Genomic DNA, 25,616 nt, shown 5'->3' on the forward strand with positions numbered 1-25,616 from the left:
GCGGGGACTGACCCGGGCCCCTTCCCGCTACCGGAGAGCGGCCGAGCGGGATCCGAGCCCCTCCCGGGGCTGGGCGGGCGCTGCGCCGGGTCCGGCCATTTCCCGGTACCGGCGAGCACCCAGCCACCCCCACTCCTTTCCCGGTACCGGAGCCGGCCCGGTCCATCCCCGGGGCCGCTCCAAGCCGTGTCCCCTCTATCCCGCAGCCCCGCTGTCCCCGCCATGCTGCCCCGGGCCGCTTGGGCGGCTCTCCGGTAACACCGGGCGGCTCTCCGGTAAACCGGGCGGCTCTCCGGTAAAACCGGGCGGCTCTCCGGTAAACCGGGCGGCTCCCCGGTAACACCGGGCGGCCCCGCGATGCTGCGGCGGCTGCTGGAGCGGCCGTGCTCGCTGGCGCTGCTGGTCGGGTGCCAGTTCGCCTTCGTGGCGTATTTCTCGCTCGGTGGGTTCCGGAACCTCACGGCGCTGTTCGGTCGCGCCGCCGGTCCCGCCGTGGATTATTCCCGGACCCACGACGTGTACGCCAACCTCAGCCGCGTCGGTGGCGGGAGCGGCACCGGGAACGACCCCGCCGCGACGCCGGACCCCGCACGGCCGCTGCCGTTCTGCCCCGAGAGATCGCCGTTCCTCGGTGAGAGCGGGGGGGAACCGGGAGGGGAAACGGGGGAACCGGGCTGAGAGGAGACCCCCGGGGAGGGAACGGGGAGGGGAACGGGAGCACCGGGGAGAGAACGGAGACCCTCGAGGTGGAAACCGGGGAGAGGAGGGGAACGGGGACCCTCCGGGAGGAACCGGAGACCCCCGGGGGAGATGGGGAGGGACCGGGGAGTGACCCCTCCCCGTGGGAGGAGGAACGGGTGCCGCCCCTCCCCGGTAAATAACCGGTTCCGTCCCCTCTTCCCGGTAAATAACCGGTTCCAGCCCCTCTCCCGGTAAATAACCGGTTCCAGCCCCCCTCCCGGTAAATAACCGGTTCCGGCCCCTCCCCCCGGTAAATAACCGGTTCCGGCCCCTCTTCCCGGTAAATAACCGGTTCCAGTCCCTCTGCCCGGTAAATAACCGGTTCCAGACCCTCTCCCGGTAAATAACCGGTTCCAGCCCCTCCCCCCGGTAAATAACCGGTTCCAGCCCCCTCTGCCCGGTAAATAACCGGTTCCAGCCCTTCCCCCGGTAAATAACCGGTTCCAGCCCCTCTGCCCGGTAAATAACCGGTTCCAGTCCCTCTGCCCGGTAAATAACCGGTTCCAGCCCATCTGCCCGGTAAATAACCGGTTCCAGCCCCTCTGCCCGGTAAATAACCGGTTCCAGCCCCTCCCCCCCGGTAAATAACCGGTTCCAGCCCCTCTGCCCGGTAAATAACCGGTTCCAGCCCCTCCCCCTGTAAATAACCGGTTCCAGCCCCTCCCCCCGGTAAATAACCGGTTCCGGCTCCTCTGCCCGGTAAATAACCGGTTCCGGCCCCCCTGCCCGGTAAATAACCGGTTCCAGCCCCTCTGCCCGGTAAATAACCGGATCCGGCCCCTCTCCCCGGTAAATAACCGGTTCCGGCCCCCCTCCCGGTAAATAACCGGTTCCAGCCCCTCTGCCCGGTAAATAACCGGATCCGGCCCCTCTCCCCGGTAAATAACCGGTTCCAGCCCCTCTCCCGGTAAATAACCGGTTCCAGCCCCTCTGCCCGGTAAATAACCGGTTCCAGCCCCCTCTCCCCGGTAAATAACCGGTTCCAGCCCCTCCCCCGGTAAATAACCGGTTCCAGCCCCTCCCCCCCGGTAAATAACCGGTTCCGGCCCCTCCCCCGGTAAATAACTGGTTCCAGCCCCTCCCTCCCCCGGTAAATAACCGGTTCCAGCCCCTCTTCCCGGTAAATAACCGGTTCCAGCCCCTCTGCCCGGTAAATAACCGGTTCCAGCCCCTCTCCCCGGTAAATAACCGGTTCCAGCCCCCTCTCCCCCGGTAAATAACCGGTTCCAGCCCCTCTCCCCGGTAAATAACCGGTTCCAGCCCCCCTGCCCGGTAAATAACCGGTTCCAGCCCCTCCCCCGGTAAATAACCGGATCCGGCCCCTCCCCCGGTAAATAACCGGTTCCAGCCCCTCCCCCGGTAAATAACCGGTTCCAGCCCCTCTGCCCGGTAAATAACCGGTTCCAGCCCCTCCCCGGTAAATAACCGGTTCCAGCCCCTCCCCCGGTAAATAACCGGTTCCAGCCCCTCCCCCCGGTAAATAACCGGTTCCAGCCCCTCCCCGGTAAATAACCGGTTCCAGCCCCTCCCCCGGTAAATAACCGGTTCCAGCCCCTCCCCCGGTAAATAACCGGTTCCAGCCCCCCTGCCCGGTAAATAACCGGTTCCAGCCCCTCCCCCCCGGTAAATAACCGGTTCCAGCCCCTCCCCCCGGTAAATAACCGGTTCCAGCCCCCTCTCCCCGGTAAATAACCGGTTCCAGCCCCCCTGCCCGGTAAATAACCGGTTCCAGCCCCTCCCCCGGTAAATAACCGGTTCCAGCCCCCTCTGCCCGGTAAATAACCGGTTCCAGCCCCTCCCCCGGTAAATAACCGGTTCCAGCCCCCTCTGCCCGGTAAATAACCGGTTCCAGCCCCTCGCCCGGTAAATAACCGGTTCCGGCCCCTCCCCCGGTAAATAACCGGTTCCGGCCCCTCTCCCGGTAAATAACCGGTTCCAGCCCCCCCTCTCCCGGTAAATAACCGGTTCCAGCCCCTCTCCCGGTAAATAACCGGTTCCAGCCCCCTGTGCCCGGTAAATAACCGGTTCCAGCCCCTCTGCCCGGGACAGAACCGGTTCCCGCCGCTCCCGGGAAGGTCCCGACCCTTCCCCCGGCACAAGAACCGGTCTGACCGGTTCCGTTCCCCCCCTGCCCCGGGAAGGAGCCGCCCCCTCCCCCTCCCGGGACAGAACCGGGCGGGGAAGGGAAATCCGGGGGGGCGGCGCCGGTTTGGGGTGGGGGCAAAGCCCGGGAGCCCCGGGGGGGACTGGGGGGACACAGAGCCAGCCCAGTTTGGGGACACAGAGCCAGCCCAGTTTGGGACTGGGGGGACACAGAGCCAGCCCATTTTGGGGACACAGAGCCAGCCCAGTTTGGGACTGGGGACACAGAGCCAGCCCAGTTTGGGACTGGGGGGACACAGAGCCAGCCCAGTTTGGGACTGGGGGGACACAGAGCCAGCCCAGTTTGGGACTGGGGACACAGAGCCAGCCCAGTTTGGGGACACAGAGCCAGCCCAGTTTGGGACTGGGGGGACACAGAGCCAGCCCAGTTTGGGGACACAGAGCCAGCCCAGTTTGGGACTGGGGGGACACAGAGCCAGCCCAGTTTGGGACTGGGGACACAGAGCCAGCCCAGTTTGGGGACACAGAGCCAGCCCAGTTTGGGACTGGGGGACACAGAGCCAGCCCAGTTTGGGACTGGGGGGACACAGAGCCAGCCCAGTTTGGGACTGGGGGGACACAGAGCCAGCCCAGTTTGGGACTGGGGGACACAGAGCCAGCCCAGTTTGGGACTGGGGGGACACAGAGCCAGCCCAGTTTGGGACTGGGGGGACACAGAGCCAGCCCAGTTTGGGGACACAGAGCCAGCCCAGTTTGGGACTGGGGGGACACAGAGCCAGCCCAGTTTGGGGACACAGAGCCAGCCCAGTTTGGGGACACAGAGCCAGCCCAGTTTGGGACTGGGGACACAGAGCCAGCCCAGTTTGGGACGGGGGGACACAGAGCCAGCCCAGTTTGGGACTGGGGACACAGAGCCAGCCCAGTTTGGGACGGGGGGACACAGAGCCAGCCCAGTTTGGGACTGGGGACACAGAGCCAGCCCAGTTTGGGGACACAGAGCCAGCCCAGTTTGGGGGCACTGAGGGGACACCCGCAGCCCCAATGCCCCCAGTGCCCCCCTGAGTGCCCCAATGCCCCCCAGTGCCCCCCCAGCCCCTCCTAGTGCCCCCCTGAGTGCCCCAGTGCCCCCCTGAGTGCCCCCCAATGCCCCCCCAATGCCCCCCCAACCTCTCCCAGTGCCCCCCTGCCCCCCAGTGCCCCCCTGAGTGCCCCCCTGCCCCCCAGTGGGCCCCCTGGCCCCCCAGTGCCCCCCTGCCCCCCAGTGCCCCCCTGAGTGCCCCCCTGCCCCCCAGTGGGCCCCCTGGCCCCCCAATGCCCCCCTGCCCCCCAGTGCCCCCCGGAGTGCCCCCATGCCCCCCAGTGCCCCCCTGAGTGCCCCCAATGCCCCCCAGTGCCCCCCTGAGTGCCCCCACTGCCCCCCAGTGCCCCCCCAGTGCCCCCCTGAGTGCCCCCCAGTGCCCCCCAATGCCCCCCTGAGTGCCCCAGTGCCCCCCCTGAGTGCCCCCCTGAGTGCCCCCTGCCCCCCAGTGGGCCCCCTGGCCGTGTCGTTCTCCCGGGTGCCGTCGCTGGAGCAGGTCCGGGCCAAGAACCCGGGGGTGGGCCGGGGGGGCCGGTACCGCCCCCCGCGGTGCCAGGCGCGCTCCAGGACCGCCGTCATCGTCCCCCCACCGCCACCGCGAGGGCCACCTGGGCCACCTGCTCTACTACCTGCACCCCTTCCTGCAGCGCCAGCAGCTGCACTACGGCATCTACGTGGTGCACCAGGTCTGGGGGGGGGCACGGGGGGTTTGGGGGTGCTCGGGGGGGTTTGGGGGTGCTCGGGGGGGGGGGTTTGGGGGTCCCAAGGGGGGTTTGAGTCAGTTTGGGGGGTGCCCGGGGGGGTTTGGGGGTGCCCAGGGGGGTTTGGGGGGTGCCCGGGGGGGTTTGGGGGGTCCCAAGGGGGGTTTGAGGTGGTTTGAGGGATCTCCAATGGGGTTTGGGGGGTCCCAAGGGGGGGTTTGGGGTGCCCGGGGGGGTTTGGGGGGTGCCGAGGGGGGTTTGGGGGTCCCAAGGGGGGTTTGGGGGGTCCTCAGTGGGGTTTGAGTCTGTTTGGGGGGTCCCCAGGGGGATTTGGGGGCTCCCAATGGGGTTTGGGGGTGCCCAGGGGGGTTTGGGGGGGTCCCAATGGGGTTTGGGGGGGTCCCAAGGGGAGTTTGGGGGGTACTCAGTGGGGTTTGAGTCGGTCTGGGGTGTCCCCAGGGGGGTTTGGGGGTGCCAAGGGGGGTTTGGGGTGTGCCCAGGGGGGGTTTGGGGAGTGGTCAGTGGGGTTTGAGTCTGTTTGGGGGGTCCCCAGGGGGGTTTGGGGGGGTCCCATGGGGGTTTGGGGGTGCCAAGGGGGGTTTGGGGGTGCCCAATGGGGGTTTGAGGTGGTTTGAGGGATCTCCAATGGGGTTTGGGGGGGTCCCAAGGGGGGGTTTGGGGGTGCCAAGGGGGGATTGGGGGTGCCATGGGGGGCTTGGGGGATCTCCAAGGAGGTTTGGGGGTGCCATGGGGGATTTGGGTGTGCCCATGGGGGTTTGGGGGGTCCCAAGGGGGGGTTTGGGGGTGCCAAGGGGGGTTTGGGGGTGCCAAGGGGGGTTTGAGGTGGTTTGAGGGATCTCCAGGGGGGGTTTGGGGGGTCCTCAGAGGGGTTTGAGGTGGTTTGGGAGGTCTCCAAGGAGGTTTGGGGGTGCCCAGGGGGGTTTGGGGGATCTCCAGGGGGGTTTGGGGGTGCCCGGGGGGGTTTGGGGTGTGCCCAGGGGGGTTTGGGGAGGTCCCAAGGGGGGTTTGGGGGTCCCAAAGGGGGTTTGGGGGTCCCAAGGGGCGTTTTGAGTCAGTTTGGGGGGTGCCCAATGGGGTTTGGGGAGGTCCCAAGGGGGTTTGGGGGGTACTCAGTGAGGTTTGAGTCGGTCTGGGGTGTCCCCAGGGGGGTTTGGGGAGTCCCAAGGGGGGTTTGAGTCAGTTTGGGGGTTCCCCAGGGGGATTTGGGGGTGCCAAGGGGGATTTGGGAGGTGCCCGGGGGGTTTGGGGTGACCCAGGCCGGGAACTGCACCTTTAACCAGGCCGAGCTGCTGAACGTGGGGGTGAACAGGGTTCAGTGGGGATGGTTTGAGGTGTCCCCAGGGGGTTTTGGGGTGTCCCCAGGAGTTTTTGGGGTGGCCCCAGGACACTTTGGGGTGACCCCAGGACACTTTGGGGTGACCCCGGGGATTTTGGGGTGTCCCCAGGCCGGGAACTGCACCTTTAACCGGGCCAAGCTGCTGAACGTGGGCGTGAAGGGATGGTTTAGAGGGGATGGTTTAGAGATTTCCCAGGATTTTTTGGGGTGACCCCAGGATATTTTGGGGTGACCCCAGGACACTCTGGGGTGTCCCCAGGCCGGGAACTGCACCTTTAACCGGGCCAAGCTGCTGAACGTGGGCGTGAAGGAGGCGCTGAAGGACGAGGAGTGGGACTGCCTGTTCCTGCACGACGTGGACCTGGTCCCCGAGAACGACCACAACCTGTACACCTGCGACCCCTGGAACCCCAAACACGCCTCCGTGGCCATGAACAAGTTCGGCTACAGGTGAGCCACGCCCCTGGGGACACCTTGGGGACAGCGGGGACGGCGGCTGAGCGTGCCCTGTGTCCCCAGCCTGCCGTACCCGCAGTATTTCGGGGGGGTCTCGGCGCTGACCCCCGACCAGTACATGAAGATCAACGGGTTCCCCAACGAGTACTGGGGCTGGGGGGGCGAGGACGATGACATCGCCACCAGGTAGGGCTGGGGACAGCCTGGGGACAGCCTGGGGACAGCCTGGGGACACCGCCACGGCACGGGGATGGGGCGCTCCGGGGGGGGCGTGGTGTGCCCGGCGAGCTGGGGGGGGCACAGGGGGGGTTGTGTCACCTTGGGGGGGACACAGAGGGTGTGACATTGCCATGGGGGGGACATGGGGGGTGTGACATTGCCCTGGGGGGGACACAGAGGGTGTGACATTGCCATGGGGGGGACATGAGGGGTGTGACATTGCCCTGGGGGGGACATGAGGGGTGTGGCATTGCCCTGGGGGGGACACAGAGGGTGTGGCATTGCCATGGGGGGGACATGGGGGGTGTGACATGGACATGGGGGGGACATGGGGGGTGTGACATTGCCCTGGGGGGGACACAGAGTGTGTGGCATTGCCATGGGGGGGACATGGGGGGTGTGACATGGACGTGGGGGGTGTGGCATTGCCCTGGGGGGGACACAGGGGGTGTTGTGTCACCTTGGGGGGGGACACAGAGGGTGTGGCATTGCCATGAGGGGTGTGACATTGCCCTGGGGGTGACATGAGGGGTGTGACATTGCCATGGGGGGGACATGGGGGGTGTGGCATTGCCATGGGGGGAACACAAGGAGTGTGACATGGACATGGGGGGTGTGGCATTGGCCTGGGGGGGACACAGAGGGGTGTGACACTGCCATGGGGGGGGACACAGAGGGTGTGACATTGCCCTGGGGGGGACATGGGGGGTGTGGCATTGCTCTGGGGGGGACACAGGGGGTGTGACATTGCCATGGGGGGGACATGGGGGGTGTGGCATTGCCCTGGGGGGGGGTGTGACATCACCCTGAGGGGGACACAGAGGGTGTGACATTGCCATGGGGGGTGTGGCATTGCCCTGGGGGGGACATGAGGAGTGTCCTGTCACACTGAGGGGGAGGGGACACAGTGATGTCCCCATGCCCTGTCCCTCCAGGGTGACTTAGTGACCCCCCTCAGCCTCACTGTCCCTCTGTCCCCCATGTTTGTGTCCCCTGCCATGATGTCACTGTTTGGGGACATGAGAGGCTGTCCTGCCACCCTGGGACTGTCCCTGTCCCCCTCGGGGTGACACCGTGACCCTCCCTTGTCGCTGTCCCCACCGCTGGGGGACACGGGGGCTCTCCCTGTCCCTGTCCCTGTCCCCTCAGGGTGACACCATGACCCTCCTTTGTCGCTGTCCCCACTGCTGGGGACACGGGGGCGGTCCCAGCGCGCTGCCCCGCCCCCGGGGCTGTCTCTGCCGCTGTCCCCGGCCCGGTGCCAGTGTCGCCGCTGTCCCCAGGGTGCGCCTGGCCGGGATGAAGATCTCCCGCCCGCCCGTCTCCATCGGCCACTACAAAATGGTCAAACACAAGAGCGACAAAGGCAACGAGGAGAACCCGCACAGGTCCGGGGGGGGGGGGTGGCGGGGCTCGGGGCTGGCACGGGGACTCCCAGGGGACACGGGGGACACACGGGTGACACGTCGGGCGCGTCGCCAGGTTCGACCTGCTGGTGCGGACGCAGCGCACCTGGACGCAGGACGGGATGAACTCGCTGAGCTACGCGCTGCTGGCGCGGGAGCTGCGGCCGCTCTACACCAACCTGACGGCCGACATCGGCTGCGACCCCCGCGGCCGCCCCCGCGCCCCCCCGGCCAGCCCCTTCCGCCAGGAGATGCTGCGCAAACCCCCCCCCCGCGGCGACCTGCCCGCCTTGTCGCTGTCACCTCCCCGCGGTGACAATGACAACCGCGGCAGCGCGGCCCCGCCCCGGGGAGAGGGGACGGCGGCGGTGACAGCGCGGGGAGGGGGGAACCAGAGTGTGGCACCGCCCTGAGACCCCCTCCCCCACCGAGGGACACCCCCGGGGGCGGTGTGGACTCTGGGCTGGGAGGGGGGACAGGGACACCCCCGGGGGAGGGACAGGGACACCCCCGGGGGGGGACAGGGACACCCTGGAGGGGACACAGAGCTCGCTGGGGGGGGACAGGGACACCCTCGGGGAACACAGGGCTCGCCGGGGGGGGGACAGGACAGGGACACCCTGGAGGGAACACAGGGCTCGCCGGGGGGGGACAGGGACACCCTGGAGGGGACAAGGACACCCAGCGGGGACAGGACAGGGGACACAGGGCTCGCTGGGGGGACAAGGACGGCCCCGGGGGGGGGACAGGGACACTCCCGGAGGGGACACAGGGCTCGCTGGGGTGATAGGGACACCCTCGGGGGACACAGAGCTCACCGGGGGGGGACACGGACACCCAGTGGGGGGGGGACAAGGACACCCTCGGGATGGGGACACGGGGCTGGCTGGGCCCTGTCCTCCCCCAGTGGGGTTCTGGGGTCCCCAGAGGGGTTTGGGGGTCCCCGGAGGGGTTTTGGGGTCCCTGGTGGGGTTTTGGGGTCCCCGGAGGGATGTTGGGGTCCCCGGAGGGGTTTTGGAGTTCCTGGTGGGGTATTGGGGTCCCCGGATGGGTGTTGGGGTCCCCGGAGCTGTTTTGGGGTCCCCCGAGGTGTTTTGGAGGTTTTGGGGTCCCTGGATGGGTTTTGGGGTCCCCGGAGGGGTGTTGGGGTCCCCGGAGCTGTTCTGGGGTCCCCGGAGCTGTTCTGGGGTCCCCGGAGGGGTTTTTGGGTCCCCGGAGCTGTTTTGGGGTCCCCGGATGGGTGTTAGGGTCCCCCGAGTTGTTTTGGGGTCCCTGGATGGGTTTTGGGGTCCCCGGACGGGTGTTGGGGTCCCCAGATGGGTTTTGGGGTCCCCGGAGCTGTTTTGGGGTCCTAGGATGGGTGTTGGGGTCCCTGGATGGGTTTTGGGGTCCGAGGATGGGTTTTGGGGTCTGAGGATGGGTTTTGGGGTCCCCCGGACGGGTTTTGGGGTCCCTGGATGGGTGTTGGGGTCCCCCGAGGTGTTTTGGGGTCCCCCGAGGTGTTTTGGGGTCCCCCGGATGGGTGTTGGGGTCCCCGGATGGGTGTTGGGGTCCCTGGATGGGTTTTGGGGTCCCTGGAGCTGTTTCGGGGTCCCCCGGATGGGTTTTGGGGTCCCCGGATGGGTTTTGGGGTCCCCGGAGGGGTTTTGGAGTCCCCAGTGGGGTTTTGGAGTCCCCGGAGCTGTTTTGGGGTCCTAGGATGGGTGTTGGGGTCCCTGGATGGGTTTTGGGGTCCCTGGATGGGTTTTGGGGTCCCCGGATGGGTTTTGGGGTCCCCAGAGGTGTTTTGGATTCCCTGGATGGGTTTTGGAGTCCCCCGAGGTGTTTTGGGGTCCCCGGATGGGTTTTGGGGTCCCCCGAGGTGTTTTGGGGCCCCCCGAGGTGTTTTGGGTCCCCGGCCGGGCGCGCGGGTATTTATTGTATTTATGAGCCGCTCCCTGGACCTTTCTAAAGGGTTTTTTTTCAATTAAAAAAAAAATCATTTTGTCCTACGCTGGCGGCCCGGGGGGACCCCAGGACTGCAGGGAAGGGCTCAGAGCTCCTGGGGGGACCCCCTTGCTGGGGTGGGGGGGGGTCACGGCTCGGGGGGGGACCCCAAAATCCGCCCCACGGCCGCCCTGGCGCTGGCGATGCAGTCGTTGACGGAGACCCCCGAGTAGGAGGCGCCGATCAGGCTCAGGGGCAGCTCCTGCTCCTCCAGGAAGCGCTGGATCCGCTCTGCGGGGACAGTGACAGCGGCTGGGGACACTCCGGGGACAGCTGGGGACAGCAGAGCCCCTCCCCCCAGCGGGGACACGCCCAGCCCCCCGCCGCTCTCACCGAGGCGCTCCCAGTGTCCCAGCGTGTACTGGGGGATGCAGTCCTGGGAAAAGGGGGGGGGGGACACACGGGTGAGACCCTGAGAGACCCCCCGGGGTGTCACCCACCCAGAGACACCCCCGGGGTGTCACCCACCCAGAGACACCCCCGAAATGTCACCCGTCCAGAGAGAGCCTCAAAAGGTCACCCACCTGGAGTGTCACCCACCCAGAGACACCCTCAGAGTGTCACCCACCCAGAGACACCCCCAAAGTGTCACCCAGCCAAAGTGTCACCCGTCCAGAGAGAGCATCGAAATGTCACCCACCTGGAGTGTCACCCACTCTGACCCCCCTGCAAGTGTCACCCACCCAGAGACACCCTCGAAATGTCACCCCTCCAAAGTGTCACCCACCCAGAGACACCCCCGAAGTGTCACCCAGCCAAAGTGTCACCTGTCCAGAGACAGCCTCGAAAGGTCACCCACCTGGAGTGTCACCCACCCAGAGCCACCCCTGAAATGTCACCCAGCCAAAGTGTCACCCGTCCAGAGAGAGCCTCGAAATGTCACCCACCTGGAGTGTCACCCACTCTGACCCCCCCCTGCAAGTGTCACCCACCCAGAGACACCCTCGAAATGTCACCCCCTCCAAAGTGTCACCCACCCACAACCCCCCAAAGTGTCACCCACCCAGAGACACCCCCGAAGTGTCACCCCCTCCAAAGTGTCACCCACCCAGAGAGAGCCTCGAAAGGTCACCCACCTGGAGTGTCACCCACCCAGAGACACCCCTGAAATGTCACCCACCCTGAACCCCCCAAAGTGTCACCTCCCCAAAGTGTCACCCACCCAGAGCCCCCCACAAGTGTCACCCACCCACAACCCCCCAAAGTGTCACCTACCCAGAGACATCCCCAAAGTGTCACCCACCCAGAGCCACCCCTGAAATGTCACCCCCTCCAAAGTGTCACCCATCCAGAGACACCCCGAAGTGTCACCCACTCTGAACCCCCCGCAAGTGTCACCCACCCACAACCCCCCAAAATGTCACCCCCTCCAAAGTGTCACCCATCCAGAGACAACCCCGAAATGTCACCCCCTCCAAAGTGTCACCTCCCCAAAGTGCCACCCACCCACAACCCCCCAAAGTGTCACCCACCCAGAGCCACCCTTGAAATGTCACCCACTCTGAACCCCCCAAAGTGTCACCCCCTCCAAAGTGTCACCTGCCCAGAGACACCCCCAAAATGTCACCCACCTGGAGTGTCACCCACCCAGAGCCATCCCCAAAGTGTCACCCACTCCAAAGTGTCACCCACCCAGAGACACCCCCGAAATGTCACCCACCCAAAGTGTCACCCGTCCAGAGCCACCCCCAAAGTGTCACCCACTCTGAACCCCCCACAAGTGTCACCCACCCACAACCCCCCAAAATGTCACCCCCTGCAAAGTGTCACCCGTCCAGAGCCACCCCCAAACTGTCACCTACCCAAAGTGTCACCCACCCAGAGCCCCTCCAAAGTGTCACCCCCCCGGAATGTCCCCCACCCAGAGCCCCTCCAGAATGTCACTCCCCCCAGAGTGTCACCCACCCGGAGTGCCACCCCCCCCCCCCAAGTGTCCCCCCCCGGAATGTCCCCCCAGGTGTCCCCACCTGCTGCACCCTGACGATGGCGCGGCTGGGGGTCCCGGCCAGCCCCAGGTGGTCGCTCACGGCCGCCCGGGCCCGGCGCAGCAGCAGCTCCGGGGCCACCAGGGCGGGGTCCCCAAAGCTCTGCTGGAACCAGGCCCCGCCCAGCATCACCTGGGGACACCGCCAGCCCCCCAAAATCAGCCCTGGGACACCCACCGTGTCCCCAGGGTCACCCACCGCCAGTGTCACCCACCGCCAGCCCCCCCAGATCAGCCCTGGGACACCCACCGTGTCCCCAGGGTCACTCAGTGCCAGCCCCCCAGATCAGCCCTGGGACACCCACCGTGTCCCCAGGGCCACTCAGTGCCAGTGTCACACACCGCCAGCCCCCCCAGATCAGCCCTGGGACACCCATCGTGTCCCCAGGGTCACCCACCGCCAGCCCCCCCAAAATCAGCCCTGTGACCCACGGTGTCCCTAGGGTCACTCAGTGCCAGCCCCCCCAGATCAGCCCTGGGACACTCACGGTGTCCCCAGTGTCACCCACCGCCAGCCCCCCCAGATCAGCCCTGGGACACTCACGGTGTCCCCAGTGTCACCCACCGCCAGCCCCCCCAGATCAGCCCTGGGACACCCACCGTGTCCCCAGGGTCACCCCCTCCCAGTGTCACCCACTGCCAGCCCCCCCAGATCAGCCCTGGGACACCCACGGTGTCCCCAATGTCACTCAGTGCCAGCCCCCACCCCAAAATCACCCCTGTGACACCCAGTGTCCCCAAGGTCACCCCCTCTCAGTGTCACCCACCGCCAGCCCCCTCAGATCAGCCCTGGGACCCCCAGTGTCCCCAAGGTCACCCCCTCCCAGTGTCACCCACTGCCAGCCCCCCCAGATCAGCCCTGTGACCCCTATTGTCCCCAGGGTCACTCAGTGCCAGCCCCCACCCCAAAATCACCCCTGTGACCCCCCCCCCACCATGTCCCCAGTGTCACTCAATGTCAGCTCCCCCAAAATCACCCCCGTGACCCCCCCGGTGTCCCCAGTGCCACCCCCACAGTGTCCCCACCATGAGCCACAGCGAGGGGGTCCCAGCCTCACCCGGGGGACACTGCCAGCCCCCCACAACCACCGCTGTCACCCCCCCAGTGTCCCTGCATGGTGTCCCCAGTGTCCCCCCACGATGTCCCCACTGCCAGCCCCCCAAAACCACCCCTGTCACCTCCTCAGTGTCCCCAGTGTCCCCGCAGGGTGTGCCCGGTGTCCTCACCGTGAGCCCCCCCAAATCACTCCTGTCACTCCCCCCGGTGTCCCAGTGTCCCCTCTGGTGTCCCTGCTGTCCCCCCTGGTGTCCCCAGCGTCACCCCTCCCAGTGTCCCCTCCGGTGTCCTCGGTGTCCCCAGTGTCCCCCCCGGTGTCCCCCCCGGTGTCCCCACCATGAGTCCCCCCAAATCACTCCTGTCACTCCCCACGGTGTCCCCAGTGTCACCCCTCCCAGTGTCCCCCCCGCTGTCCCCAATGTCCCCCCCGGTGTCCCCAGTGTCCCCCCCGGTGTCCCCACTGTCCCCCCGGTGTCCCAGTGTCACCCCTCCCGGTGTCCCCACCGTGAGCCCCCCCAAATCACTCCTGTCACTCCCCCCGGTGTCCCAGTGTCACCCTTCCCAGTGCCCCCGCAGGGTGTCCCCAGTGTCCCCCCCGCGGTGTCCCCCCGGTGTCCCCGCTGTCCCGCCGGTGTCCCCACCGTGAGCCCCCCCAAATCACTCCTGTCACTCCCCACGGTGTCCCAGTGTCACCCCTCCCAGTGTCACCCCTCCCGCTGTCCCCGCGGTGTCCCAGTGTCGCCCCTCCCGCTGTTGTCCCCCACGGTGTCCCAGTGTCGCCCCTCCCGCTGTCCCCCCGGTGTCCCCGCTGTCCCCCCCGCTGTCCCCCGGTGTCCCCACCGTGAGGCGCAGCGAGGCCCTCCCGGGGGTCGCGGGGGTCCCGTCGTGCTCCGGGAACGCCACCGAGTCATAGACGATGCCCAGGAGCGCCGGGTCCTCCGAGGATGGCACCAGGTGACCAAAGCCCTGCGGGGGGGGTGGGGTGGGGACGAGCCGGGGTCACCGCGGGGTTTGGGGACAGCGCGGGGACAGCGGGGACAGCGGGGGCGCTCACCGTGACGGGCAGCGCGGCACCCTCGTACTGCAGGTTGACCACGGCCACGGAGGCGGCCGGGATCGCCCGGAGCTCCCGCGCCAGCGGCTCCGCCTCGGCCGGGAGAGCCCGCGCCAGGGCTGGGGACAGCGGCCACAGCGTCAGCGACACCGCGGCGACACCGCGGGGACACCGCGGGGACACGGCGGGGACACCCCCCCCGCCCCCAGCCCCGCGCTGTACCTGAGGCCGGGAGGGCGCTGACAACGTGATCGGCCGTGAGGGTGGCACCGGGCAGGGTGAGCTGGGGACACAGGGGACACAGGGGACACTGGGGACACTGGGGGCACTGGGGAGGGGACTGGGAACACTGGGGACACTGGGGAGGGGACTGGGGACACTGGGGACAAGGGACTGGGGACACTGGGGGACACGGGACACTGGGGACACTGGGGGCACTGGGGGCACTGGGGAGGGGACTGGGAACACTGGGGACACTGGGGAGGGGACTGGGGACACTGGGGACAAGGGACTGGGGACACTGGGGGACACGGGACACTGGGGACACTGGGGGCACTGGGGGCACTGGGGGACACGGGACACTGGGTACAATGGGGACACAGGGGACACTGGGGGCACTGGGGGCAGTGGGGAGGGGACTGAGGACACAGGGGACACTGGGGGCACTGGGGAGGGACTGGGGACACTGGGGGCACTGGGGAGGGGACTGGGGACACTGAGGACACAGGGGAGGGGACTGGGGGCAGTGGGGACACTGGGGACACGGGACACTGGGTACAATGGGGACACTGGTGACACGACTGGGGACAGTGGGGGCAATGGGGACAATGGGGACAGTGGGGAGGGGACTGGGGACACAGGGGACAGCAATGGGACAGGACTGAGGGCAATGGGAAGGGGATTGGGGACACTGGGGAGGGGACTGGGGGCAGTGGGGACAAAGGGGGACACTGGGGACATTGGGGAGGGGGTCCGGGTGACTGGGGACACCGGGGGGATGGAGAGTGGGAAGGGGACACCGGGGGACACCGGGGAGGGGACGCGGGGAGGGCACCGGGTGGCACCGGCAGTGTCCCCACCTGCCAGCGGCCGCGGCGGCGGCACAGGTGTGTCAGGGGCGAGTGGCAGCGCAGCTCGGCCCCGCGCGGGGACACGAAGGCCACCAAGGCGCGCGCCAGGGACTCCATCCCGCCCCGCAGCGACCACTGGCTCCAGCGCTCGGCCCGCGCCCGCCGCGCCAGCCCCGCCGCGGGGACCGCCCCGCCGCCACCTGCGGCGACACCGGCGGCGACACCGCGCTGAAGGGGCCCCGCCGTGTCCCCAGCCCCGCGGTGTCCCCACCGTGTCCCCAGCCCCGGGGTGTCCCCACCGTGTCACCAGCCCCGGGGTGTCCCCACGGTGTCCCCTGTCCCAGCCCTCAGGGGATCCCGGTGACAGCCAAACCAGGGGGCCCCACCGTGTCCCCAGCCCCGGGGTGTCCCCACCGTGTCCCCAGCCCAGGGTGTCCCCACGGTGTCCCCTGTCCCAGCCCCGAGGTGTCCCCACCGTGTCCCCAGCCCGGGGTGTCCCCACAGTGTCCCCTGTCCCAGCCCCGGGGTGTCCCCACCGTGTCCCCAGCCCCGAGGTGCCCCCACCGTGTCCCCTGTCCCAGCCCCGAGGTGTCCCCATAGTGTCACCAGCCCCGGGGTGTCCCCACGGTGTCCCCTGTCCCAGCCCCGTGGGATGGACCTGTCCAAGGGGTGGCACCCCAAGGTCCCCGTGGTGTTTCCCTGTCCCCACCACATCCCAGTGCCAGCCCCAGCAGTGTCCCCACCGTGTGGCAGTGCCAGCCCCAGCAGTGCCAGCCCCAGCAGTGTCCCCAAGGTGTCCCCATGTCCCCACCGTGTGGAAGTGCCAGCCCCAGCAGTGTCCCCAGGGTGTCCCCAAGGTGTCCCCACCGGGTGGCAGTGCCAGCCCCAGCAGTGTCCCCATGTCCCCATGTCCCCACCACATCCCAGTGCCAGCCCCAGCAGTGTCCCCATGTCCCCAGTGTCCCCATGTCCCCACGGGGTGGCAGTGCCAGCCCCAGCAGTGCCAGCCCCAGCAGTGCCAGCCCCAGCAGTGTCCCCAGTGTCCCCAATGTCCCCACCGGGTGGCAGTGCCAGCCCCAGCAGTGTCCCCAGTGTCCCCATGTCCCCACCGGGTGGCAGTGCCAGCCCCAGCAGTGTCCCCAAGGTGTCCCCACCGGGTGGCAGTGCCAGCCCCAGCAGTGTCCCCATGTCCCCACCGGGTGGCAGTGCCAGCCCCAGCAGTGCCAGCCCCAGCAGTGTCCCCAGTGTCCCCAGTGTCCCCATGTCCCCACCGGGTGGCAGTGCCAGCCCCAGCAGCACGGAGCCCCAGCAGTGCCAGCCCCAGCAGTGCCAGCCCCAGCAGTGTCCCCAGTGTCCCCAGTGTCCCCATGTCCCCACCGGGTGGCAGTGCCAGCCCCAGCAGTGTCCCCAGTGTCCCCATGTCCCCACCGGGTGGCAGTGCCAGCCCCAGCAGTGTCCCCAATGTCCCCAGTGTCCCCATGTCCCCACCGGGTGGCAGTGCCAGCCCCAGCAGCACGGAGCCCCAGCAGTGCCAGCCCCAGCAGTGTCCCCAGTGTCCCCAGTGTCCCCATGTCCCCACCGGGTGGCAGTGCCAGCCCCAGCAGCACGGAGCCCCGCCGTCTCTCGGCCTGGAACAGCGCGGGGAAGCAGCTGCGCACGCTCAGGGCCCGGCTGTCCCCGGCAAAGACCCCGCGGCAGAGCGAGTCCACGGCCACCTCGGCCACCTGGGGACAGGGACACAGGGACAGTGACACAGGGACACACCCCGCGGCAGAGCGAGTCCACGGCCACCTCGGCCACCTGGGGACAGGGACAGGGACAGTGACACAGGGACAGGGACAGGGACAGTGACACAGGGACAGGGACACACCCCGCGGCAGAGCGAGTCCACGGCCACCTCGGCCACCTGGGGACAGGGACAGCGACAGTGACACAGGGACAGGGACAGGGACAGTGACACAGGGACAGGGACACACCCCGCGGCAGAGCGAGTCCACGGCCACCTCGGCCACCTGGGGACAGGGACAGGGACACAGGGACAGGGACAGTGACACAGGGACAGTGACAGGGACACAGGGACAGGGACAGGGACAGGGACACAGTGACACAGGGACAGGGACAGGGACACAGGGACAGTGACACAGGGACACAGGGACAGTGACACAGGGACACAGGGACAGGGACACACCCCCGGCAGAGCGAGTCCACGGCCACCTCGGCCACCTGGGGACAGGGACAGGGACAGGGACAGTGACACAGGGACAGGGACACAGGGACAGTGACAGTGACACAGGGACACAGTGACAGGGACAGTGACACAGGGACAGTGACACAGGGACAGTGACAGGGACACAGTGACACAGGGACAGGGACACACCCCGCGGCAGAGCGAGTCCACGGCCACCTCGGCCACCTGGGGACAGGGACAGGGACAGTGACAGGGACACAGGGACACAGGGACAGGGACAGTGACAGTGACACAGGGACAGTGACACAGGGACAGTGACACAGGGACAGGGACAGTGACAGGGACAGTGACACAGGGACAGGGACAGTGACAGGGACAGTGACACAGGGACAGTGACACAGGGACAGTGACACACCCCCCGGCAGAGCGAGTCCACGGCCACCTCGGCCACCTGGGGACAGGGACAGGGACAGTGACACAGGGACAGGGACAGGGACACAGGGACAGTGACACAGGGACAGGGATACACCCCCGGCAGAGCGAGTCCACAGCCACCTGGGGACAAGGGACACAGGGACAGGGACAGGGACACAGGGACAGTGACACAGGGACACAGGGACAGGGACAGGGACACAGGGACACAGGGGGACAGGGACACAGGGGGACAGGGACACAGGGACAGTGACACAGGGACAGGCTGTCCACGGCCACCTGGGGGACACAGGGACAATGGGGACAGTGACAGGGACAAGGACACAGGGAAAGGGACACAGGGACACTGACAGGCTGTCCAGGGCCACCTCGGCGACACAGTGACAATGGGGACAATGACACAGGGACAAGGACAGTGACACCGGCTGTCCATGGCCACCTTGGCCACCGGAGGGACAGACAGTGACACAGGGACAGACAGGGACACAGGGACAGTGACACAGGGACAGGGACACAGGGGGACAGTGACACAGTGACAGGGACACAGGGACAACTGGGACAGGGACACAGGGACACAGTGACACAGGGACAGTGACACCGGCTGTCCATGGCCACCTTGGCCACCTGAGGGACAGACAGGGACACAGGGGCAGTGACACCGGCTGTCCAGGGCCACCTCGGCCACCGGAGGGAGGGGACAGCGACAGAGGGACAGCGGGGATGGGGACAGAGATAGTGACAGCACTGGGGACACGGATGGGGACAGCAGGGACGGTGACAGCCATGGGGACAGTGACAGCGGGACCCCGCCCACCCCGGGGAGACCCCGATAAGGCCGGGCGGGGTTTTGGGGTGAATTATCGGGGGTTGGGGTCCCTTATCGCGGCTCTGGGGCGGCTCGGGGGGGTTGGGGGGGGGCAGGGGGGTTTGGGGGGTGGCTCAGGGGGGTTGGGGTGGGTCAGGGGTTTTGGGGGGTTCTGGGGGTGGTTCCAGGGGATTTTGGGGTGGATTTCGGGGTTTTGGGGTGGATCAGGTGTTTTGGGGTGATCCCGAGTGTTTTGGGGTGTATCCGGATGTTTTGGGGTGATTCCAGGGGTGTATCCGGGTGTTTTGGGGTGTATCCGGGGGGTTTTGGGGTGGATCAGGTATTCTGGGGTGTATCCGGATTTTTTGGGGTGTATCCGGGTATTTTGGGGTGTATCCGGGGGGTTTGGGGTGTATCCGGGTGTTTTGGGGGTGGATCAGGTACTTTGGGGTGTATCCGGGGGGTTCTGGGGTGGTTCCAGGGGTGTATCCGGGGGTTTTGGGGTGTATCCGGGTGTTTTTGGGTGTATCAGGTATTCTGGGGTGGATCCGGGGGGTGTTGGGGTGGTTCCAGGGGTGTATCGAGGTATTTTTGGGGTGTATCCGGGGGTGTTTTGGGGTGTATCCGGGGGTGTTTGGGGTGGTTCCAGGGGTGTATCAGGTACTCTGGGGTGTATCCGGGGGGTGTTTGGGGTGGTTCCAGGGGTGTATCCGGGGTATTTTGGGGTGTATCCGGATTTTTTGGGGGTGTATCCGGGGGTGTTTGGGTGGTTCCAGGGGTGTATCCGGTATTTTTGGGGTGTATCCGGGGTGTTTGGGGCCCCACCTCGGGCCCGAAGCGGCGCTGGGCGAAGGCGTGCGCGCTCTCGTCCGGCCCCGTCCCCGCCGGGGTCAGGAGGTCCCGCAGAGCGCTCCAGAGCAGGGCCCGCGAGAACGGGGGCACGGCCCACAGCACCCCCCTGGGGACACACGGGTGACATTGGGGACAGCCCTGAGCAACCCCCGGGGACAGCAGGGACAGGGGGCACGGCCCACAGCACCCCCCTGGGGACACACGGGTGACATTGGGGACAGCTGGGGACAGCAGGGACAGGGGGCACGGCCCAGAGCACCCCCCTGGGGACACAGGGGACACAGGGGTGACATTGGGGACAGCTGGGGTGGCACCAGGGACAGCCCTGAGCAACCCCCGGGACAGCAGGGACAGGGGGCACGGCCCGCAGCACCCCCCTGGGGACACAGGGGTGGCATTGGGGACAGCTGGGGTGGCATTGGGGACAGCCCAGAGCAACCCCCTGGGGACACAGGGGACAGCTGGAGTGGCACCAGGGACAGGGGGGACATGGCCCAGAGCAGCACCCCCCTGGGGACACCGTGGGGTCAGGGGATGGCCCTGGGGACAGGGGACAGAGCCCAGAGCGGCCCCAAGGGGTGACACGGGTGGCCCTGGTGGCAGGGGGAGGTGGCCCTGGTGGCAGGGGACAGGTGGCCCTGGGGACAGGGGGAGGTGGCCCTGGGGACAGGGGACAGGTGGCCCCGGGGACAGGGGACAGGTGGCCCTGGTGGCAGGGGACAGGTGGCCCTGTGGGGGCAGGGACGGGTGGCCCTGGTGGCAGGGGACAGGTGGCCCTGTGGTGACAGGGACAGGTGGCCCTGGAGACAGGGACGGGTGGCCCTGGGGACAGGGGACAGGTGGCCCTGGTGGCAGGGGACAGGTGGCCCTGTGGGGGCAGGGACGGGTGGCCCTGGTGGCAGGGGACAGATGGCCCTGGTGACAGGGACAGGTGGCCCAGGGGACAGGTGGCCCTGGTGGCAGGGACGGGTGGCCCTGGGGACAGGGATGGGTGGCCCTGGGGACAGGGGACAGGTGGCCCTGGTGGCAGGGGGAGGTGGCCCTGGTGGCAAGGGACAGGTGGCCCTGGTGGCAGGGACAGGTGGCCCCTGGGACAGGGACGGGTGGCCCCTGGGACAGGGACGGGTGGCTCTGGGGACAGGGGACAGGTGGCCCTGGGGACAGGGGGAGGTGGCCCCGGGGACAGGGACGGGTGGCCCTGGGGACAGGGATGGGTGGCCCTGGGGACAGGGGACGGGTGGCCCTGGGGACAGGGATGGGTGGCCCTGGGGACAGGGGACGGGTGGCCCTGGGGACAGAGACGGGTGGCCCTGGTGGCAGGGGACAGGTGGCCCTGGGGACAGGTGGCCCTGGTGGCCCTGGTGGCAGGGGGAGGTGGCCCCGGGGACAGGGACGGGTGGCCCTGGTGGCAGGGACGGGTGGCCCTGGGGACAGGGACGGGTGGCCCTGGGGACAGGGGACAAGTGGCCCTGGGGACAGGGGACAGGTGGCCCTGGGGACACGGACGGGTGGCCCTGGTGGCAGGGGACAGGTGGCCCTGGGGGCAGGGACAGGTGGCCCTGGGGACAGGGGACAGATGGCCCTGGGGACAGGGACAGGTGGCCCTGGGGACAGGGGACAGGTGGCCCTGGTGACAGGGGACAGGTGGCCCTGGTGGCAGGGGGAGGTGGCCCTGGGGACACGGATGGGTGGCCCTGGGGACAGGGGGAGGTGGCCCTGGTGGCAGGGGACGGGTGGCCCCGGGGACAGGGACAGGTGGCCCTGGGGACAGGGACAGGTGGCCCTGGTGGCAGGGGACAGGTGGCCCTGGTGGCAGGGGACAGGTGGCCCTGGGGACAGGGACAGGTGGCCCTGGGGGGACAGGGACAGGTGGCCCCGGGGACAGGGACAGATGGCCCTGGTGGCAGGGGACGGGTGGCCCTGGGGACAGGGGACAGAGCGGCCCCAAGGGGTGACACGGGTGGCCCTGGGGACAGGGACAGGTGGCCCTGGGGACAGGGACAGGTGGCACCCACCGCAGCCCCGAGGGCAGGGGGTGCAGGGCCCCCCCCAGGTACAGGAAGCGGCTCCGCGCCGCCGGGTGCTCCCTGGGGACAGCCAGGATGTCACCGGCCAGCCCCAGCTCCGACACCTGCGGGGACACGGCGGGGACACAGAGCCAGCACGGGACCCCCAGAGCCACACGGGGACCCCAAATCTACCCTGGGACCCCAAAATCCATCCAGGGACCCCCAGGATCCATCCAGGAACCCCAAAAATTCATCCAGGGACCCCAAGTCCACCCTGGGAGTCCAAAATTCATCCAGGGACCCCCAAAATTCATCCAGGGACCCCCAGGATTGATCCAGGGACCCCAAAAATCCATCCAGAAACCCTAAAAATCCATCCAGGGACCCCAAAATCCACCCAGGGACCCCAAAAATCCACCCAGGGACCCCCAGGATTCATCCAGAGACCCCAAAAATTCATCCAGGGACCCCCAAAATTCATCCAGGGACCCCAAAATTCATCCAGGGACCCCAAATCCACCCTGGGACGCCAAAATCCATCCAGGGACCCCACAATTCATCCAGGGACCCCCAGGATTGATCCAGGGACCCCAAATCCATCCAAGCACCCCAGAATTCATCCAGGGACCCCAAAAATCCATCCAGAAACCCTAAAAATTCATCCAGGGACCCCAAAATCCATCCAGGGACCCCAAAATCCATCCAGAGACCCCCCAAATCCATCCAGGGACCCCCAAATCCATCCAGGGACCCCCAAATCCATCCAGGGACCCCAGGATTGATCCAGGGACCCCAAATCCATCCAGGGACCCCCAGGATTCATCCAGAGACCCCAAAATCCATCCAGAGATCCTTAGGATTCATCCAGGGACCCCAAAAATTCCTCCAGGGACCCCCCCCCCAAACCCCAGAGACCCCTCTGTCACCCCAAACCAACCCCGGGGGACTCCCCCAGATTCTCCTCAGCCCTCTGGGGACCCCTTTTGTCACCCCAAACCCACCTTGGGACCCCCCTAGCACCCCAAACCCAGCCCCAGGGACCCCCCAGGACCCCCCAGCCCCCCCAGCACCCCATACCCAGCCCCAGGGACCCCCCAAACCCACCCTGAGACCCCTCTGACACCCCAAACCCAACCTCGGGGACCCCCCAAACCCACCTGGCACCCCCAACACCCCCCCAGGACCCCTGTGGCACCCCAAACCCACCGGAGGGACCCCCAAACTCCCCTCCCAGCCCCCCCAGGACCCCTCTGTCACCCCAAACTCAGCCAGGGACCCCCAACACCCACCCAGGAACCCCCCTAGCCCCTCCAGGACCCCTCTGACACCCCAAACTCAGCCCAGGGACCCCCCCTACCCCCCCCAGGACCCTCTGACACCCCAAACCAACCCCGGGGACCCCTTTTATTACCCCAAAACCACCCTGAGACCCCCCCCGGCAGCCCAACCCCCCCCCAGGACCCCTGTGGCACCCCAAACCCACCGGAGGACCCCCAAACTCCCCTCCCAGCCCCCCCAGGACCCCTCTGTCACCCCAAACTCAGCCCAGGGACCCCCAACGCCCACCCGGGAACCCCCCTAGCCCCCCCAGGACCCCCCTATCACCCCAAACTCAGCCCAGGGACCCCCAACACGCACCCAGGAACCCCCCTACCCCCCCCCCCAGGACCCCTCTGTCACCCCAAACTCAGCCAGGGACCCCCCCTACCCCCCCCAGGACCCCTCTGTCACCCCAAACTCAGCCCAGGGACCCCCAACACCCAACCAGGACCCCCCTAGCCCCCCCAGGACCCCTCTGACACCCCAAACCAACCCCGGGGACCCCTTTTGTTACCCCAAAACCACCCTGAGACCCCCCCCGGCAGCCCAACCCCCCCCCAGGACCCCTCTGTCACCCCAAACTCAGCCCAGGGACCCCCAACACCCACCCGGGAACCCCCCTACCCCCCCAGGACCCCCCTATCACCCCAAACTCAGCCCAGGACCCCACCTACCCCCCCCCAGGACCCCCCCTACCCCCCCCAGGACCCCTCTGACACCCCAAACCAACCCGGGGACCCCCCAAAACCTCCGGGGACCCCTTTTATTACCCCAAAACCACCCTGAGACCCCCCCCGGCACCCCAACCCCCCCCCCAGGGACCCCTCCCAGGACCCCCCGTACCATGTGCAGGGTCTGAGCCCCCGCGGGTCCCGCGGGCCGGACGCCCCTCGGCCGTGCTCGAACACGGCGCCCTCGGGGGTCCGCGTGCTCTGCAGCCACCCCCCGAAGCGGCCGCTGGCCTCCAGCAGCACCACCTGGGGACCCCCGGGACCCCCCCCAATTAACACCGCGACCCCCGAACCACCCCCGGGACTCCCAGGACCCCCAGTAATCACTGGGACCCCCCAATTAACACCGGGACCCCCGAACCACCCCCGGGACCCCCGGGACCCCCAGTCATCGCTGGGACCCCCGGGACCCCCCCCAATTAACACCGGGACCCCCGAACCACCCCCGGGACCCCCAGGACCCCCCCCATCAACACCGGGACCCCCGAACCACCCCCAGGACCCCGGGACCCCCAGTCATCGCTGGGACCCCCGGGACCCCCCCCAATTAACACCCCGACCCCCAAACCACCCCCGGGACCCCCGGGACCCCCAGTCATCGCTGGGACCCCCGGGACCCCCCCCAATTAACACCGCGACCCCCGAACCACCCCCAGGACCCCCGGGACCCCCCCCAAATCACCCCCAGGACCCCCGGGACCCCCCCCAAATCACCCCCAGGACCCCCGGGACCCCCCCCCATCAACACCGGGACCCTCAAATCACCCCCAGGACCCCCGGGACCCCCCCAAATCACCCCCAGGACCCCCGGGACCCCCCCCCCCCCAGCAACACCGGGACCCCGAAATCACCCCCAGGACCCCCGGGACCCTCCCCCCCATCAACACCGGGACCCCAAATCACCCCCAGGACCCCCGGGACCCCCCCCCATCAACATCGGGACCCCCGGATCACAACCGGGACCCCGCGGGAATTGGGACCCCGGGGGGATTGGGGGGTCTGGGGGGAGGGAAAAGGGAACCCCGGGGGATTGGGGGTCTGGGGGTGGACACCGGGGGGTCCCGGGGTGACCCGGAGAGCGGGAGCTCCACCGGGGAGGGACGGACACGCGGAGGGGAGTTGGGGGTCCCGGGATGGAGCGGGGAAGGCTCGGGGGTCCTGTGGGGACGGCTCGGGGGTCCCGGAGGGGAGCGGGGGTCTCATGGGGAAGGTTCGGGGGTCCCGAAGGGAAAGTTCGGGGGTCCCATGGGGAGGGGTCGGGGGTCCTGTGGGGAAGGTTCGGGGGTCCCGAGAGGAGGGGTCGGGGGTCCCGAGGGGAGGGGTCGGGGGTCTCGGGGTGGAGCGGGGTCCCATGGGGAGGGTTCGGGGGTCCCATGGGGAAGGTTCGGGGGTCCCGAGGGGAAAGTTCGGGGGTCCCGAGAGGAGGGGTCGGGGGTCCCGAGGGGAGGGGTCGGGGGTCTCGGGGTAGAGCGGGGGTCCCATGGGGAGGGTTCGGGGTCCCGAGGGGAGGGGTCGGGGGTCTCGGGGGGGAGCGGGGGTCCCATGGGGAAGGTTCGGGGGTCCCGAGAGGAGGGGTCGGGGGTCCCGAGGGGAGGGGTCGGGGGTCTCGGGGTGGAGCGGGGGTCCCACGGGGAGGGTTCGGGGGTCCCGAGGGGAAAGTTCGGGGGTCCCGAGGGGAGGGGTCGGGGGTCGCACGCTCGCTCACCTTGGGCGGGCGGGGGGCGCGCACCAGGTGGTAGCAGGCGGCCAGGCCGCTGATGCCGCCGCCCACGACGGCCACGGTGGGCGGCATGAGGGGAGCTGGGGCGGGCAGGGTCAGAGCGGAGCCCCCGGAGCCGCCCGGAGCCCCCAGACCCGCTCGGGACCCCCCTCCCCCCTCACCTGTCCCGCGTCCGCCGCGCTGGCCACGCCCCTTCCTGCCGCTTATCAGGGAAGGGGCGGGGCTGAGAGCAGGCGGACCAATGGGAAGGCGCGGCGCGTTGATGGACAGCGCGCTGCGGCGGGAGGAAGCGCGAACATGGTGATAAGCCACGCCTGCTACGCCAACAGCCAATCATCGCGCACGGC

General features: G+C 68.2%; 2 protein-coding genes across 2 annotated transcripts; one reads left to right on the plus strand and one right to left on the minus strand.

Annotated features, from left to right (window-relative positions):
- The first annotated feature begins 357 nt into the window (after window positions 1-357).
- B4GALT3 (beta-1,4-galactosyltransferase 3) lies at window positions 358-10,052 on the plus strand. Its single transcript, XM_059871408.1, is given in 8 exon segments — window positions 358-631; window positions 4,372-4,505; window positions 4,507-4,608; window positions 6,240-6,430; window positions 6,500-6,622; window positions 7,939-8,043; window positions 8,138-9,540; window positions 9,943-10,052. Coding segments are annotated over 7 exon segments (1,266 nt in total). The 3' UTR covers window positions 8,475-9,540; window positions 9,943-10,052.
- Window positions 10,002-25,475, minus strand: PPOX (protoporphyrinogen oxidase). Its single transcript, XM_059871406.1, is given in 14 exon segments — window positions 10,002-10,278; window positions 10,381-10,423; window positions 12,015-12,164; window positions 13,929-14,054; window positions 14,143-14,261; window positions 14,365-14,425; window positions 15,222-15,412; window positions 16,792-16,936; window positions 19,463-19,595; window positions 21,505-21,620; window positions 23,662-23,717; window positions 23,720-23,795; window positions 25,255-25,349; window positions 25,431-25,475. Coding segments are annotated over 13 exon segments (1,446 nt in total). The 5' UTR covers window positions 25,342-25,349; window positions 25,431-25,475; the 3' UTR covers window positions 10,002-10,135.
- Between the last annotated feature and the right edge of the window lie 141 nt (window positions 25,476-25,616).

This window comes from Haemorhous mexicanus, chromosome 31 (assembly GCF_027477595.1).
Source record: "Haemorhous mexicanus isolate bHaeMex1 chromosome 31, bHaeMex1.pri, whole genome shotgun sequence".
NCBI lineage: Eukaryota > Metazoa > Chordata > Aves > Passeriformes > Fringillidae > Haemorhous > Haemorhous mexicanus.